The sequence below is a fragment of the Argentina anserina genome, chromosome 5, assembly GCF_933775445.1.
Source record: "Argentina anserina chromosome 5, drPotAnse1.1, whole genome shotgun sequence".
NCBI classification, from domain to species: Eukaryota; Viridiplantae; Streptophyta; class Magnoliopsida; order Rosales; family Rosaceae; genus Argentina; species Argentina anserina.
Window position 1 is genome coordinate 16,501,847 of NC_065876.1, and position 17,523 is coordinate 16,519,369.

The 17,523-nt window shown below is 39.7% G+C and overlaps 2 protein-coding genes across 3 annotated transcripts; one reads left to right on the forward strand and one right to left on the reverse strand.

Annotated features, from left to right (window-relative positions):
* Positions 1–468: 468 nt before the first annotated feature.
* Positions 469–9,087, forward strand: LOC126793589 (tetratricopeptide repeat protein SKI3). Of its 2 annotated transcripts, XM_050520152.1 has the most exons (21): positions 469–596; positions 681–764; positions 843–1,256; positions 1,331–1,381; positions 1,617–1,709; positions 2,120–2,260; positions 2,341–2,421; positions 2,582–2,829; positions 2,937–3,108; positions 3,560–3,675; positions 3,794–3,851; positions 4,120–4,185; positions 4,306–4,518; positions 4,735–4,786; positions 5,560–5,933; positions 6,034–6,128; positions 6,303–6,539; positions 6,848–7,488; positions 7,749–7,952; positions 8,249–8,475; positions 8,962–9,087. In XM_050520152.1, the coding sequence occupies exons 1-20, from the start codon at positions 582–584 to the stop codon at positions 8,425–8,427; spliced, it is 3,534 nt and encodes a 1,177-aa protein (XP_050376109.1). In that variant the 5' UTR covers positions 469–581; the 3' UTR covers positions 8,428–8,475; positions 8,962–9,087. The 2 variants fall into 2 exon arrangements, with proteins under 2 accessions (XP_050376109.1, XP_050376108.1); XM_050520151.1 differs by lacking the exon at positions 8,962–9,087 and having other exon boundaries at positions 8,249–8,783.
* A 782-nt stretch (positions 9,088–9,869) lies between these two features.
* Positions 9,870–12,065, reverse strand: LOC126793592 (protein LYK5-like). The gene has a single exon (XM_050520156.1). The coding sequence runs from the start codon at positions 12,018–12,020 to the stop codon at positions 10,020–10,022; it is 2,001 nt and encodes a 666-aa protein (XP_050376113.1). The 5' UTR covers positions 12,021–12,065; the 3' UTR covers positions 9,870–10,019.
* Between the last annotated feature and the right edge of the window lie 5,458 nt (positions 12,066–17,523).

Sequence of the window (17,523 nt, forward strand, 5' to 3'; positions counted from 1 at the left end):
AAGGAATGAGCTTGATTTGACATTAGACTGAAAACATGTGATAGACAATTTCTCCAGTGGTAGAGGCATGGCTGGTACGAACTAGGGTTTCTGCCGGTTTCCATTTGGTTTTGGATTGAAACTTGGGTTGAAATTTGGTGAACTAGAACATCAAAACAGCTACAGGGGTTTGGTAATTCTCCATAACAAAATTGGCGTTAAGTCTATGCACAAGTGTCGGAGCTTCTACATGTCTCTTATATATGGTGTTACTATGTTATTTTATTTGTAACACATTCATATGATTATTAACAAGTCTATGGATTTTAAAATTTTCTCGTCCAAATACATCATTATCGTTAGAGGCTTATTTGCTTTGTGATTTTGAAAAAGAAGATGATAAAAAAAAGGAAAAAAAAAGGATTTACCATGAGTTACAAAGCTTTTCACTCTCCCATCGTCTCTTTGATATTCTTTGATAAACTGGCGGGCAACACCTCAAACAAAACCCAACGCAACACTCTTCGCTGCGCCACACTTCTCCTCACCACTCCGCCCTCTCACAGTTTCGATCGATCATCCACACAGAACCCCTTAATGCAATGCCACACTCGCAGGTCTCTCTCTCTCTCTCTCTCTCTCTCTCTCTTCAGATTTCTATTTCACTGAATCATTAGGGTTTCGATTTCTTTTTCTTCCAGGACCAAACCAACGAATCCGACCTCCGCCGCCTGCAGGACTCCGTGCACAACCACCCAGACGATCCCTCCCTCCGCTTCGAACTCGTAAGCTCACTCCCAACTCAAACCCCCAACCCTTGCGCATTTTTGATTAGTAATCTGAATCGTTGAATCTCCAATCAGGGAGTGTTGCTATGGGAAGACGACAAGGAGAAAGCCGCCGAGCAGTTCATCGTCGCGGCGAAGCTGAACCCGGAGATTGAGAAGGGAGGGGCGTTTAGATACTTGGGGCTTTACTACGCCGCTCTCGAATCGCAGCCACATGCGCAAAGAGCTCTCAAGTGCTTGCAGAAAGCCGTGTCGCTGAACTCCGATGACTCTGTCGCCGGGGAAGCGCTGTGTGATTTGTTGGACCGGCAGGGGAAGGAGACACTGGAGGTGGCAGTGTGCAGGGAGGCGTCAGAGAGCTCACCGCGGGCTTTTTGGGCTTTTCAGAGGCTTGGATACTTGCAGCTTCATCAGAATAAATGCTCCGAAGCTGTGCAGAGTCTTCAGCATGCTATTCGGGGGTATCCTACCTCTCCGGTTCTGTGGGAGGTATATGACATTGTTTTATTAGTCGATTTTGTTACTACTTGACTATCTCATTATTCGTTTTTGTATTGTTTTAGGCTCTTGGCCTTGCATACCGGCGACTTGGCAGGTTCACCGCTGCTCTCAAGGTGCTTTTTACCTTGTCCTTCTATTATTTTTTTGCTTGCTAGGAGATATGGAGTGCTTTTATTGGAACACATTCTAGTGTTGTTGCGTTAAGTTGAGCCCTTTCATTTTTTTCTTGGGGAAAAGCATGACATGATCTTCTGTTTTTATCTTAAATTTTAGTTAATATTTCTGTAGCAATATTTTCTACTTTATTGGATTTGATATTTATTTTTCTTATATTACTCATTCCAACAGTCCTATGGAAGAGCTATTGAATTGGAGGCTACAAGAATCTTTGCCTTGATTGAAAGCGGGAACATCTATTTGATGCTTGGTTCCTTTAAAAAGGTGAGTGGTATTTACTTATGCCTTTTTATTGCATATCATTATTTTTGTCATTTAGTGACTTTTATTTAGGATTCTATCTGGAGATTAGTTTGTTAAACCCGTACTGGTTTATTTGTGTATGATTGTTGTCAAAGCCAGTGTTGTAGGATTCATCTTGCATGGACATTACCCATATGATATATTGATGTACAAATAAGCATTTGCCCACTGTGTTCTACAAACCTCTCAAAATTTAAATAATGTGATATTAATTCTGATGTTGAGTTGTGAGGCATAGTTGGACTTGCAATTTTAGCTCTGTCAATTGGTGATCAGATTGTCAGCTAATTAAGCTGAAGTTTCACCTAGTGTTTAAAGTTTTCTGATCTATGATTTTATAATATCTCATATTTGCTGGCTTTTATGTGAAGGGAGTTGAAGCATTTCAGCAAGCATTGGAGTTCTCTCCTCAAAGTGTATCCGCACACTATGGGCTTTCTTTGGGGCTGCTTAGTTTGGCTAAGGAGTGTATTAATCTGGGAGCATTTAGATGGGGAGCTGCTGTCTTAGAGGTAAATTGTATTTGAACTATTAATAAAATTACAAATCTTGTTGATGAAACCCCCATCGATGAAATCCCCTTTTATTTCAGGAGGCATCTAAAGTTGCATGGAAGAGTACTCATTTAGCTGGTAATATGTCATCCATTTGGAAGCTGCATGGTGATATACTGGTATGATTCGAATCAGTATCCATTTTTATGCTACAAGAAATTCAACTAAACTTTCTCTTGCATAAATCTTGTTGTTCCAAATCCATTCTATTTTCGTTGACCTTGCTGTTTAATAAACAATAATTGACATATGCTCATTCTGATAAAGATATTTTGCTAGCTCACTTATGCAAAATGTTATCCCTGGATGGAGGAGGACTGTGGTTTAGAATTTGATGTTGAGGCATTCAATAATTCTATCCTTTCCTGGAAGCATACCTGCTATGTGGCTGCAAAAACTGCCAGTTGCTCTTATCAGCGAGCTTTGCACTTGGCCCCATGGCAAGCTAATGCATACTCCGACATTGCAGTAACTTCAAATTACATAAACACTTTAGATAGCAGTTCTGGACATAACTCAAGTTCTTGGTATGGTGTAATGGTCTGTTTTCATCATATTAGTTTGCTGTAATCTGTTCACATCATCTTATTTAGCTATGTATTGCTACCTTAACTACCATTTTCTTTCATGACAGGCAGCCGTCAGAGAAGATGGCTTTGGGGGCCTTGTTACTTGAGGGTGACAATTCTGAGTTCTGGGTGGGACTAGGATGTTTGTCTAATCACAGTGCGTTGAAGCAACATGCTTTTATCAGGGGACTGCAATTGAATGTATCACTAGCTGTTGCGTGGGCATTCTTAGGGAAGGTACTGTCTGGTGTTGTTACTTTAAACTTATCTTTCTCAATATTCTTTTGCCTTCACTTTATCTCATAAACTTTTCGTATGAGTGATCTCAATTGATAAAGTAATTTTTCAAAGGGAAAAGAGGAAAAACAGATAAAAATTTCCCAAAATCTGTAGTAACATTTGACTTCTTTGGATTGTTGTACTATGGTCACATTTATCCACTTATGATTGGAATATAAACTGATTGAGACTCACTAATGTGGTTTTGCTATACTTGAACCATTTAATATTGGGGAAATGCTTAGTAACTCAATTATTTGCCTTTACTTTATGAACACCATTTTCATGCCACCAGATTGACTCATTATATACATAATTCGGAACATGTCAATGGTCTCACTAATGTCTGTTAGAAAATTATGGCTTGCAAAATTTCCTGTCGGTTTCTGAGTTGTTGTTGTTTGTATAGTTGTACAGAAAACAAGGTGAGAAGCAATTTGCCAGACAAGCATTTGATTGTGCTAGAAGTATAGATCCTTCTCTTGCTTTGCCATGGGCAGGAATGTCGGCTGATTCTCATTCCAGGTTAAGTTTCGATGTTTTGTTGGTTTGATTATTTTGTTCAGCTGATTTAAATTTTTGTAACTTCATATTTTTGGTGTCAAATATCTGATTGATTGAGAATTGACTTTGTCCTTTTTAGGGAGTCTTCCGCAGATGAAGCTTTCGAGAGCTGCTTGCGAGCTGTCCAAATATTGCCTGTAAATTTCTTTTTTACCCCTTTTGCGTTTTATTATGTTGTTATTTGGTTTAAGGAACATTAATTGTTATTTCTTTTTGTAGTTCTCTCACTGTCTTCATCTTCTTTAAAATTATAATACTTGTGTTTTTTTGGTTTCCATATTTTTTTTATTTGAATTTTTTTCATTTTGTTTTCTAAGAGTTCTGCCTTTACTGTTAATTTTCTTATGGACTATGATTTTGTTTCTTACTTGGGCATTTTTTTTATTTATTTTGATTTTTGTGCAGCTTGCTGAATTCCAAATTGGTCTTGCAAAGCTTGCTCTTGTTTCAGGGCATCTTTCATCTTCACAGGTATAGTCATACCTACATGTTAGCACATATTTTGTTCTCTACCCAGCTAGGCGTGCAGGAATAGAGATGCTACTTTGATTTTAGTTTAATTGATGGCAGAGCTGCTTATCCTTGCCACAGGTGTTTGGAGCCATCAAGCAGGCTATCCAACGTGCACCTCACTATCCTGAATGCCACAATTTAAATGGCCTAGTCCTTGAGGCACAGTCCAATTATCAGTCTGCTGCTGTTTGCTATAGACTAGCACAATGTGCATTAACCAATTTATCAGGCAGTGATACGAAAACTTACATAAAAGATATATCAGTCAATTTGGCCCGAGCACTCTCTAAGGTAAGATTTATAATCTTCTTTCAGTTCTTATTCTGAGCCTGTAGGGTATATATTTAAAGAGAGTGTGTGTGTGTGTGTGTGTGCTTGTGTAGTGAGATACATGTATGTATATGTACAGTAAGTGTGTCTATTGATACATGTAGAAAAACTGAGGAATGAAGGTGTTGCTTCTGACGTTGTTAAACCCTTTCTGAAAAGTGCTCCTCTATGATGCAGGCAGGGAATGCTCAAGATGCTCTGCGGGAATGTGAACTTTTGAAGAAAGAAGGTTTGTATCTCAGATTTAATGGCTGGATATTAATTAATTAATTAATTATAGGCTGATGCTTTCTTTTTCAGACCAGATCAACTTGTTCTTATGATAAGGATTTTTACCGTATGCGTTTATCATTGTTTCATTCTTTCAATGAAGATTAATAGTTAGTTTCCAATTGATCTAGAATGTGCTCAGCTACCCAAAATTTCTCACAATTACATAAACGGTTCTGTTTCTTCTTTAGAAAGAGATGATTACACTTCAGGTTAAGTTGAGATTTTATTAATATATATATATATATATGTTTATATATGTGTGTGTGTCTATAATATATATTTATTCTCAACCAGAAAACATTATAGTCCTTCCCTTAGAGCAGTGTTTACTCTGGTGGTTTGGTTTTCCAATTGTCTTTGAGTACGGTCTCTCAGGAAAGGGGAATATATATCACAGTAAACATTGTGATAGGTTCTTACATCAGTAACATTTGGTCAATTGTTCTAATGGTCCATGTGCAAATGTCACACTACACAAAATAATATCTTTGATGTCAGTAAAAACAGGTGTTGTTTTACTTTGGGTTTCTAATGTCAGTAAAAGGTTAGCACAGAAGAAATGATCATATGGCCAATTAGGTATTTTTACTTCCAGATTAAGCTTCAGTGTAATATTGTATTGAAAGAAAAGTTTATATAGTTTAATCTTAGAGTGTTGTATGTTATATATTAAAGCTTGTCACACTGTTTTTCACTTTTCTAATATTTCCACTTTTATTTCTGTTTAAGGGTTACTTGATGCGGAAGCCTCACAAATATATGCCTTTTCCTTATGGCAACTTGGTCAGACTGATCGGGTTCTTACTGTAGCAAGAAATCTTGCGGAGAGTATCTCTACAGTGGAACAAGAATCTGCAGCTGCCGCTGTTATTCTTTTATCTAGATTTGTATATTATATTTCTGGACTGGATTCAACAATCAATGACATTCTCCAGATGCCAAAGCAACGGTTTCAGAGTTCTAAGTTCAGTTTGCTAGTATCTGCTATACATGCTTTGGATCAAAGAAATCGACTTAAACTGGTTGGTTCAAGCATCCGTAACAATCTGAAAACGCCTGAAGAGATCACTGAAATGTTCTTTTTATTAGCGCTGGGTACACTAGTAAGTATATATTTCTCCCTCAAGACTGTTGTATTTGGTTGGGAGTTGCTTATTTTACATTTATGTTGTGTGTAAATTACATGCATGTCAATATATGCAGGTGAAGCATGGATCAGAACACCGTCTTGGGTATCAAAAAGGAATTGATCATGTTAGGAAGTCTCTTCACATGTATCCTAACAGTAGTTTGTTAAGGTATCTCTTATCTACTGAATTATGATTTCTGGTAACTGCTGACAGTGCCAAGACTAAGCTGAAAAGGAATCGAGTGACCAATAATTTTGTTGTTAACTTTAGCTTGATAATGCTTTTCGGCTAGTAGTTAAATTTAATCTTAAATCATTATCTGAACCAACTTTCTTGGAACAGGAATCTTCTTGGTTATCTTTTGCTGTCAAGTGAAGAATGGAATAATACACACATGGCAACTAGGTGTTGCAGCATAGGCACTGACCCAATTAAAGGCGGTTTAAAAATGTCGTATGAAATTTTAGGTGCCGGAGCAGTTGCTTGTTATTCTGCAGGCAATAGCAATCCTAAGTTCTCCTACCCAACATGCTCATATCAGTGCCTGAATCAACCTGGAACCATACAAATATTGCAGAAGTATATGTTACTTATTTTTGCCTCTGCATTTTTATTCATTAGCCCAATCGGGAATTATATAATTTTTCATGTTACATTTGATTAAAAATTATTTGCTTTTGAATTTAATACCAATTTTTCTTCTGGTAAATAATATTCCTTATGCCACTCCTGTCAGGAATTTGGTGAGCTATTTCACAATTAAAAAAACTATAAAAAGATGCTAGGACCTGTCCATTTTGGTATTTGTAGCAGTTATTTTTCTACTTAGTAATTCGATACTTTTATTTTCTTGAGAAAATAATTACGTTCTTATTTTAAATGCACAGATGTTTACGCCAAGAACCATGGAACCAGAATGTAAGGTATCTGCTTGTTCTAAATCTGGTACAGAAGGCGCGTGAAGAGAGATTTCCTCGTCATTTATGCATTATACTTAGGCGGTTGATAATTGTAGCTCTTTCCGATGAACTGTATCACAAGCCAGGCATAGCTTTTAGATATATGAAATTCCAGCTTCTTCTCTGCGCATCGGAGATCTGTTTACATGATGGTTATTTAATCGACTGCATCAACCATGCCAAAGATGCTTCAATGATTATGCTTCCTGATGCCTATCTTTTCTTTGCACACTTGCTATTATGCCGTGCCTATGCTTCAGATAATGATGCAGTAAACGTTAATAGAGAGTATAGAAGATGCTTGGAGCTCAGGACAGATTATAATATTGGTTGGTTATGTCTGAAATTCATCGAATCTCGTTATGAATTGAAATCTGGTTTGGATTCTTTGGAGTTGAGCTTCAAAGAGTGCTCAGAGTGGATAAATTCATCGAATATGTGGATGGCTTTATACAATCTGGTTCAAGGTTTGATGTCTATATCGAGCCAGGATGTCTCTTCCGCTGAAGTGTTTCTTTCACAAGCTTGTTCTTTAGCTGGTCCCGAGAGCACTCTCCTGCTTTGTCATGGTATGTTCCATTAATATATATGGGATCTTGAAGTCACATTTTTTTCTTTGTGCTTTGCATAGTAAAGACTTCACATATTTCAATTAATTTAGGTAACCAATATTTGGTATAATTGTTTTTCTGGTACTATGAGTGCATTAGGTTTTGTACTTATTGTGTACGTGGTTACTGTATAGAGTTGGTTTTTGGTCACAGAAAGAGTAGTTGACATCTTTTCTGTAGCTTATCTCATGCACTAATAAGATGATTGATGGGTCCAGGTGCCACCTGTATGGAGCTTTCACGCCTGGGCTATGATTCACAATTCTCATCACTTGCTGTAAGGAGTCTCACTAAAGCTCAAGAAGCTTCCCTCATTCCCTTACCGATTGTCTCAGCATTGCTAGCTCAAGCACAAGGAAGCCTTGGCTCAAAAGAGAAGTGGAAGAAGAACCTTCGTCTTGAATGGCCTACTTGGCCGCCAGGTATGATGCTGTGTTTTTACTCAGCTAGAAATGAACCACTATTGCATCAGGATTTACAATTGTAAATTTGCGGTCCTGTCTACAGCTTCTACTCTTTGGCTGATGTAGATGTAATGCCTACCTGGGCTGTATTTTTGTACCAGGTCATTGATGTAAGTTCCACTTGTATGAATGATGTGGTACACAGTATGGTGCACAAAAGTCAAACAGCCGTTTTACTTATTATAGACAGGTCATTTTGTGTGTCAGATATTACATGTTGTTTTATGCTTCCTAATGAGTATTTTTTTTTTCAGAATTGAGGCCTGCAGAACTGTTCTTCCAGATGCACTTGCTGGCAAAACAGTCGAAAGCTAGTGCAGACTCCACCAGTATTGAGTTCTGTCAGAGTCCACGGGGATGGGTACTTCGAGCAATCCATACAAATCCTTCTTGTATGAGATATTGGAAAGTTTTGCAGAAGCTTGGGGAATGAGTTGCTAATCTTGAAGGGGCATGCTTTTTATGTCATGAAGTATATAAAGTATGCTTCCTTCTTCAGTGTTTTCAAAGCTAATTTAATTGTCCTTGTGTACAATATAGAGATCTGCCTACATCTTACATGTTCCCTAGGTTTTCCACCTTTGTAAAATATGCCATCAATGCTGACCCCTGTTGTATTAGTCACAATGTTAGGTCAAGTCATTACAGGAATAACAGTTCTTTTGTACATCAGATTAGATATGGGAATTATATTATCTGCACACTGGATCAAGTTATTGGGCTTCAATGATGTTTTGCGGTATTAGACAGCATGTCTGTGCCAGTACAAATATGGGACTATAGGTTCATTAAAGCCCACAGAAAATGCATTTCGATTCTTTTGCGTAGTCTTTGTTTTTCTTTGGGTTTGGTTCCCCTTTCATTTGTCGTTTTTGCATCTTTATAGCTATCTCCGCTCTTGTCAATTGCTCATTTGTTGATATCAGTCTCCTCGGGTTCTGAAACATTTTCCTTTTCTGAAATTTAGTGTAATATGATGTGTCGGGCATCTTTCATGCCGTCCTAGTTGGTTTGTGGTGTTCCTTCCGGGTCAAGTTGAAAACTCATTTATGTTCTCAGTAAAAATCGTGACTTGAAGACGTGGGAGGGTTTTATCTAGTTCCCATGTGAGATCACTATCAGTACTCTTGGTTGAGTGAATGATTGTCATTTTTTGTGGAATGTAATACTGTGAGGTGGGTTTGTCAAAATTTAATATGGGAAAAACTTGCGTACAAACTAGTATGTACGCGTGCGTCCAAACTCTCGTTTATTTGCACACTTTGCGAATATAAATACATGATTTTAACCGTTCAAAAGTTTAGTTTATTACTAAAGATCATTTCTGTAAAATATCAACATAAACAAAAATCGTCTTCATAGTCGATTGCATCAAACAAATTGACGGTTGATCATGAGACTACTAACTTTCACCATAACCGTTCATTTGTTTGATGCAATCGACTATGAAGACGATTTTTGTTTATGTTGATCTTTTACAAAAATGATCTTTAGTAATAAACTAAACCTTTGAACGGTTAAAATCATGTATTTATATTCGCAAAGTGTGCAAATAAACGAGAGTTTGGACGCACGTGTACATACTAGTTTGTACGCAAGTTTTTTCCTTTTAATATTTATGACCTACTTGGGGGTCTTCCTATTTGTCTTTTGATTTTTCTGGTCACATCCTATGTGGGAGGATCAGGTGCTGCCTAACTTAATGTGCTCATACATTGGGTATTTGTACAGCAGTACAGGTAATCGGATTATGAAATTGACTGTTATGTTAGCAGTAGAACTAGTATTACTAGATTACCAATAGTTTTGAACTTATGATGCAGTAGTATCATTATAGATGATGAAAATATGAGGAACGAAGTATGTTTGTAAATATTAAGGATAAAAACATATGGTGGCTTGTTTGATAATATATGTTTCAAAAACGAACTTGATCCCAGTATAGCGAGCTACAGAAAATAATTATACCAAATATAAGCATCGTGACTGTACAATTTGTACAGTGCTGGGTCTATGTAGTCGTGTCTATCTACCTTGATTGAGTGACCTTGAATATTCACGATCCACAGCTTCAGATGAATCCCAATCGAGAGTCGAAGAAAGAATCTTAGATAGAGTAGCGGAAGCTTGAGCCATGGTGGGTCGCGAGTTGATCTGAGGTGCAACGCAGCTCTTTGCGAGTTGTGCCATCGAAAACGCCAGTTCCATAGGGTAGTGGCTCATTAGAGAAGGATCCATAAACCCTTTCATTTTGTCACTCACATCATCTCCTTCAAGCACCACCCTTATGGATGAATACAGCAACGTGTACTCATCGTCGCCTGAGGCCGGTCTTCCGGACAACAGCTCCAGCAACACAACCCCAAATGCAAACACATCCAGCTTAGGAGTAATCACTCCGTCTTCGAGGTACTCCGGCGCCATGTAGCCCCTCGTACCCACCACATGTCTTGTCTGTTGAAATCCATGTCCTCCATCTCTGTCTTCGTTATCAAACTTGACAGCTCTTGCCAGACCGAAATTCGCAACCTTGGCTCTCAAGTTTGCATCCAGGAGAATGTTGCTGCTGCTCAGGTTCTTGTGGATTAATGGAGGGTGTGTGAAGTTGTGTACATAGTTGAGCGCATTGGCCACGTCATTAGCAATTCGAACTCTCTGCTTCCATGATAGAGGACTACTGTTGCCCTTCAACTCAAGACAACCAAGGAGTGAACCAGAGGCAGCGAACTCATAGACGAAGTATGTGTTGCCTTTGTGGACACAGAATCCACAGAGACTGATAATGCTGGAGTGATTGATCCGCTTTAGTATGTTGATCTCGTCGCCGGAGAGAGACGAGTTGCCTGTCATCACCTTGACAGCGAGAACGCTACCGTCAAAGGTAGCTCTGAAGACGGAGGAGCCCTCGATTCTGTTGGCTTCGCTGAAAAGTTCAGTGGCTTTCTGCAGGTCCTCGAACGTGAAAGCCGTTAAAGACTCTACCGCGTTTCTAAGACCGTTAGAGGATAATGGAGACCACCATGTTGTTGTGTTGCCGGAGGTGGTGCTGGGAAGCAGGGAGTTCGGCGTGTGATCAACCGTCTTTGGTTCGGGCTTGGGATCAGAGTGGCGCTTCTGACGGCGTCGTCTTTTTGCCACGAAGAGGAAGGTAAAGACACATAGGAGGACACAACCAGCTCCAGCGCCAACGCCAACGCCGATGAACATCCATTTCTTGTTGGAAGACCCACTTGGCGGTGAGGGAGACGGCGATGATGATGACGGAGGTGGAGGACTTGGAGAAGTCGGGGATGGTGGAGATACTGAAAACTGGAGTTGAAGAGGAGAAGGTTTGGTTTTAAGAGGAATTAGAACAGCCTGGTAGGGATAGATGACGTCGTTGGAGGTCTTGAAGTTGTTTGCTGCGAGCAGGGTGGGTACATGAACACCGAAGCGTATTGCTATCTTGTCGAGATAGTCGTCCAAGTCGATAAGGTAGGCCAGTAGGTACTTGATCCCGGCGGCGACCTGTTCGGCGGTCAGGCAAGCACACCTGATCGGAACCTCTATGACTAAGCCACCAGTGAGGTTCAAGGCGTTGTAGCGGTTCTGATGCATGAGGGCCTGACATGTTGTGAGGCCCTGGTAGGTGTCGTTGGCGATGACGAAGTAGGTGTCGTCGGGCTTGAGGGTGTAGGAGGCGTTGTGCTGGGAGAAGTTACCGGCGCAGGTGCAATTGACCGGAACGAGGACGGAGGTGTCGGTGGGGATGGGATCAAAGTCGGAGATGTTGTTGGCAGCGGCGATGCCGGAGGGGGTGGAGCCGAGGAGGTGGGCAATGGAAGTGGGGGTGTTGTAGAGGTTGATGGAGCGGAAAGTTAGGTACGAGGCGCATGAGGGAGCGTCGCCGTTGCAGATGTAGCCGTCGGTGGTGATGTCGTCGTAGCCGCAGTCGAGCTGCTTGTTGTTCAAGTAGCTCTGCTGCCCACGAACGACGGCAATTAGTAGAACAGAGACCACCATTAACAACATCAACTGCGTCTTCATCTCAGTCTATATCTTCTGGCAATGGCTAGTTAGGGCTACCTAATATGGCTGTGAATAATTTCGTATTAATATACAAGTAGAGGAGTGGACCAATAATATTGACCCATCATCTCAACCATCGCCTTGTTCGATTCTCAATTCCACTCTGGTCACATAAGAGATCCAGCCAACTTGTTTCATTTCTCATTTTCTCAGACGGCAATCGTACATGCAAGACTATATTATTTCTTCCTTTTGTTCGTTTTCAGATTATCTCCATTGACGTATTAGTTAAGGTCTTCCCCATAAAATAAAATAAAAGATACCGCGGCTCTTTTTTCACTCTCTCTAAGCCTCTTCGACTAGGGTTAGGGTTTTTTCACGAAACCATGAGTTGTGCGGCGTTAATTCCACCGATGGCAACGTTATCTTTCTCTGTTGCTTCCATGGCTGTGTGTCTAGCACCTAAGCTCTTTCTCTCCAACGATGAACCGGTCAATTTGGGCAATCTCAAATGCCCTAAGGCTGGTTTTGTTGCTCCACGCTTCTACCTTGTTGGGAAACTCAACACGGTTTGCGTAGCCTCCTTTGATGCTTTCAGGGGAGCAATCCGCTCGATGTGGAGGCTTACCGCTTCGGTGGAGATCCAAGCTAGGGGCGATCGATATCTGCTTCCGTTTATAAACCTTAAAGATGTTGATCGCGTGAAAACGGGTGGCCCTTGGGGATTTCAGCGTGCCATGATCTTGTTGAACGACTATGATGAATTTTTTCATATCATGGCAGTTCCACTTGACTTTATATGGATTTGGGTGGAGATTAAAAACCTCTTGGCGACGCAACACACTCCAGCAGTGGCACGTCGTGTAGAGGAGACCCTAGGTCCCGTGTTGAAGATTGATACACATAACTTCAGTCGTGGGATTGTTAGGGTTCGTGTCACTCTTCCTTTGAACAATCCGGTGAGGCTTGGGCGTCGTCAACAAATTGCACCGGAGATGGAGGAGGTAATCTTGGTTTCCTACCGCTATGACCGTCTTTTGGGGAGGTGTCGAACGTGTACCATGATTAATTATGGAGGGTTAGAATGTCTTCTTGAGGCGGAAGAGGAACTAAAGGCGGAGATGGCTCTTGTGACTGAACCGGTGGTGCCTGTGACTGTTGTGGAGGCTAGGGTTTTGGAACCCCAAACCCTAGTTCCTCCGTCTCAGTCAGAGAGTCATGTACCTGCGCAATCTATTGTGGAGGTGAGGCAGTGCCCTATTCTAGTGAGGGAGTTGCAATCTCCCTCGAGACTGTGCGCTATTCTGGCGAGCGGCATCGTCGGGAGGATGTTGCATGGCCAGCAGAGAAGAGAGGAAGGCACAGCTTGAAGCTTGGATCAGTCAACCTTTCTCCAACAAAGCTTGGTCTCAAGGCAACGGCGACGGGAGTGCTAGGTATCCATCGTTCTCCACCAAAGCCAGATTGTCCGAGTGGGTGGAGAAACAAGAAAAATTCCTCCTGCCGGCAGCTCAACATGGAGGTGACGACAAAGATGGAGATGACTTTGGCAACGTTCATCACAACAACCAATCCCAAAGGAGATGTGCATGAGGAGGAGTAGCCAATGGAGGAGATGGAACATGACTGTGGAAATTAGGACGATGCTGAAAGCCTCCATGCGGAGGTGGAGGGCGATTAAATTCCTACCTGTACCAAGAAAGATCCTCATTCTAGTTTTTTCTTTCGATTTTACTAACATTGAGAGTACGTAATTGATGCCCTGTGCTTGATGTGTTATTGTCAAAAGTCGTTAGACTAGACTCGAATGAGTTACTATGCTTTAATTTCTGGCTTTAATGATTTCTATTTTTGTTTCGGACTTTTTCAGACTTTGGTTTGTATAATAAGCGCGTTTTTTTTCGCATTTATTCGTTTTCTTAAGTTATCATATATGAGAGGTGACATGTCACCTCTTATATTTGACCATTGTGGTTGTGCATGAATTTATGTCAAATGAAATTAATTCATTTCCCTAAAAAAAAAACAATTATCTCCATTGACGTTCTTTTTCCGGTGAAATATCTCCATTGACTAAATGATGAAACGCCTAAGTAACTAGTTGTGTACTTGTGTAACAGATTTACATATGTTTAGTAACTTTGGTTTATCGTATATGAAGTTTGCTTATAGTATGACTATGAATAATGAAGCACATATGATGAAATCGATTTTGCGAGAAGCACATCGGCTCTATCTGTTTTTATTTTTTTATTTTTTATTGTTTTTAGTGGTTTAGGTGAAAGCACTCCGAGTGCTTCTTGAAAAACCAGAGAAAGGCGGATGCACTAGTGAACGTCCATTATATTAAGGGATTCTTATAAAAATATCACATTCCATACATGAAATTAGAAAAAAGTCATATTCTTAAATCTCTTATAGTGTTGCTACTAAAGTTAGAAGTATTTATAAAAATGCCACTATAGCTTTCTCTGTGCTTGAAACAACTGAGGAGGTGCTGATAACCGGTGCATAAGAGTTAGGATGCACCTGAAGAAGCTTTTGAGCGAGATCAATTGAGATGAGCCCTGCGCTGCATCTCATTCCACCTAGATTGTAACTGACTATGTTCCCTCGAAGCTGGTAATGGTTGATAACCATGGCAGAAAGCGATGTAGTTGGATTGAACAAACGGTAGTTGACAATCAAGATTCCAATGTCCTTGGGCTTGACATATGTCCTAGCAAAAAGCTCGTCAATGGCACCATACATCAGTGCCTCAACTTCTTTCCTGGCTTCTTTCATTGAGGGATTTGGAGGAATGTTGAGTACAACCTCTAGAAGATATGTTGAATCACCAAGGCCGGATCTCTCAAGGATCCTTCTCTGGAACTGTAGATTCTCCTATGTGAACGAACCAGTCATCGTAGACTGACCCAAAAAAATCTTTTTCGTACATTTTCGAGTTTCTCCTTTGTGAACGAAATTTTGTGTTGTGATAGATGCTGTGATAGGAAGTGTGACTTGTGACATCAGCTATGATAGGTAGTGTGACAGCAGGTGTGACAGCAGCTGTGATAATATCTGTGACATGATCTATGACAACTTCTGTGACAGGATCTGTGATAGGTAGTGTGACAGGATATGTGATAAGTAGTGTGAAAGCGGATGTGATAGGTAGTGTGACGACATGTGTGATAGTGAGTGTGATAGCATGTGTGACAGTGGATGTGATATGTGTGACAACGGGTGTGATATGTAGTGTGATAACGGGTGTGATAGGTATTGTGATAGGAGGTGTGACAGTGAGTGTGACATCAACTGTGATAGGTAGTGTGATAACGGGTATGATAGGTAGTGTGATAACAAGTGTGACAGTGAGTGTGATAGGTAGTGTGATAGTGAGTGTGACAGCAGTTGTGACAGTGAGTGTGATAGGTAGTGTGATAGTGATTGGTATAAGTATGCTCAAAATGAAGAGAATAACTAGAATTAGGGAACCTTGAGCTTCGGTTTCGCCGGAATTGCTTGGAGCACCTCCATCGATGGCGGCAACCATTTGCGATGGTTGTTGTGCCTTGTATGGTTGGTTGATTCGGATTGTGTAGTATATCAAATGAAAGAGGGGAGCGAGATCTTTCTAACGGTACCAATTTTGTCAAAATCTATCGCCAAACGAGAAAGTTATGGCCGAAATTAAAAAAAAAGTGTGAGAAATGGCAAAACAGTCCAAAAAATATTTTTAAAGTGATTTTTTTCTAATTTTATTCTCATTTTTCTAATTTCCACTTAAATGTGATGATTTTTTTCTAATATAAATTAGGAGATGTTATATTTTTATAATTTAACCTTATAATAATAGACATGTATGTAATGTCTATAGAGAAATGATTTGAGTTGGGCAACTTTCAGTTGACTTGACTATGATGAGGATCTTAGAAATACAAAAATTGATAATGCGCTTCTTCTATTGAAAGCAATAATTTTTCTCACAAAAAATTTTAAACAATAATTCCTGTAGTTGGAGAAGTGCCGTAGTAAGTGTCACTATCTGCAGCCATCCTAAGAGAAGTGATTACGAAGCAATGAGAAGCATTCCACGAATGCATGGCTCCATTAGGTCTCTCTACTTAATAATAATATTAGCTTTGTATCCGATGCACGTTGTTTTAATCGCACCGATTCGTAAAATTTTATTTAAATTATAGTTTGAATGACAATTCTTTTATGCAATATTGTTTCTTATAAATGATAGTTTTGATAAAATGTATTAGTAAAATATTTGTATTTTATATAATTGTCTTTTTATTTATATGCGATGATAAAATTATAGAGGGATAGATTAGACAGTTTACAATTTAGAGAAGTTTTTAGGTGATGATTTTATAGTAGTACCGGCAGTTAGCATCCAAATTTGACTCGATCTCCAGGTGATAAGAAACTATATCATCAAAACTGCATCCTGTCCAAATAATTTGTGTTATCCTATATTGTTTTCTCTCTTTCTTACCCTCTTTTTTATTTTTAAATTAGTATGCAACTGCCTCATGAAAATCCATGGAAATCGACAGATCGTATCGATTTGTTAACAGCCGAAAACACATTTTGCCGCATAAGGGACAAACTTCAAACAATTTAGCCCGACGTATGGAAACTTCTAAATATAAAGTTCCTACTTGCCTGCTTCTTCAGGTAATATAATATAATTCCTTCATTTCCCACTCTGAACTCAAAATGGTTTTACTGCAAATGCGTCTATACTTGTCTTTCTATACCAACACACAAAGCAAGCTAGAGGATATTACTCATCGCTTGGTTTGCTCATAAAATGCTGGAGCCCTTTAAAATGTATATTCATCTGTGCCCTGTGCAGGTTTGTCCAAATTGTACAATTGTACAAAAGATCAATCTTAATTAGAATAAGAAGTTGCTCTATCAGTTGGCACTTGGCAGAGATGGAGAGGACTTTGGTGAAGGTTGTTTTCAGAAAGTTTGAATAAGTTTCGGCACAAACAAATAGATTTTTAAAAGAATCCATAGTCTTGAGCAATAACGTGAAAGAGGCATCTACGACAAGCAACTGGTGATCAACTAGGAGTTGAAACAAAGTGTGGACAAGCATGAATGCTATCTTGGGCATCTGATAAATTATAAGTTACGGAAGAGTTGAATGTCTAAAATTTATGCATGATAATGTCTGTGTCTGCAACAAACTTCAACAGTGGAGACTGCTGTTTTCCAATGCAGCTGGAAAAGAACTCTTACAAAAGGATGATTCCGACAGTTCAATCCGATTTAAACTCTAGTGTAAGGTTCCGAAAGTAACTAAGAATTATCTTTAACATCTTGACTCTCTCACTGGAACAAGTGGCTACGTTCCTCACTTCTCTGTGGATAATTTGGACTGCTATGAACGTGGTGGATAGAAAAGGTGAAGTATGTAAATCATGTGCATGTAGTTGCTCTCAAGAAGATCAAACTCAAGACAACTCAATACCACAGGTTGCAACTCAATAATGAAACTCAACAACTTCATAAATCC

Bases quoted from the DNA above. Each gene is read 5' to 3' on its own strand.
- LOC126793589 (XM_050520152.1), top strand. The intron at 2,830-2,936 runs GTATGGTGTAAT...CTTTCATGACAG, and splicing joins GGACATAACTCAAGTTCTTG to GCAGCCGTCAGAGAAGATGG. The intron at 6,129-6,302 runs GTATCTCTTATC...TTCTTGGAACAG, and splicing joins CCTAACAGTAGTTTGTTAAG to GAATCTTCTTGGTTATCTTT.
- LOC126793592 (XM_050520156.1), bottom strand. From the start codon at position 12,020: ATGAAGACGCAGTTGATGTTGTTAATGGTGGTCTCTGTTCTACTAATT.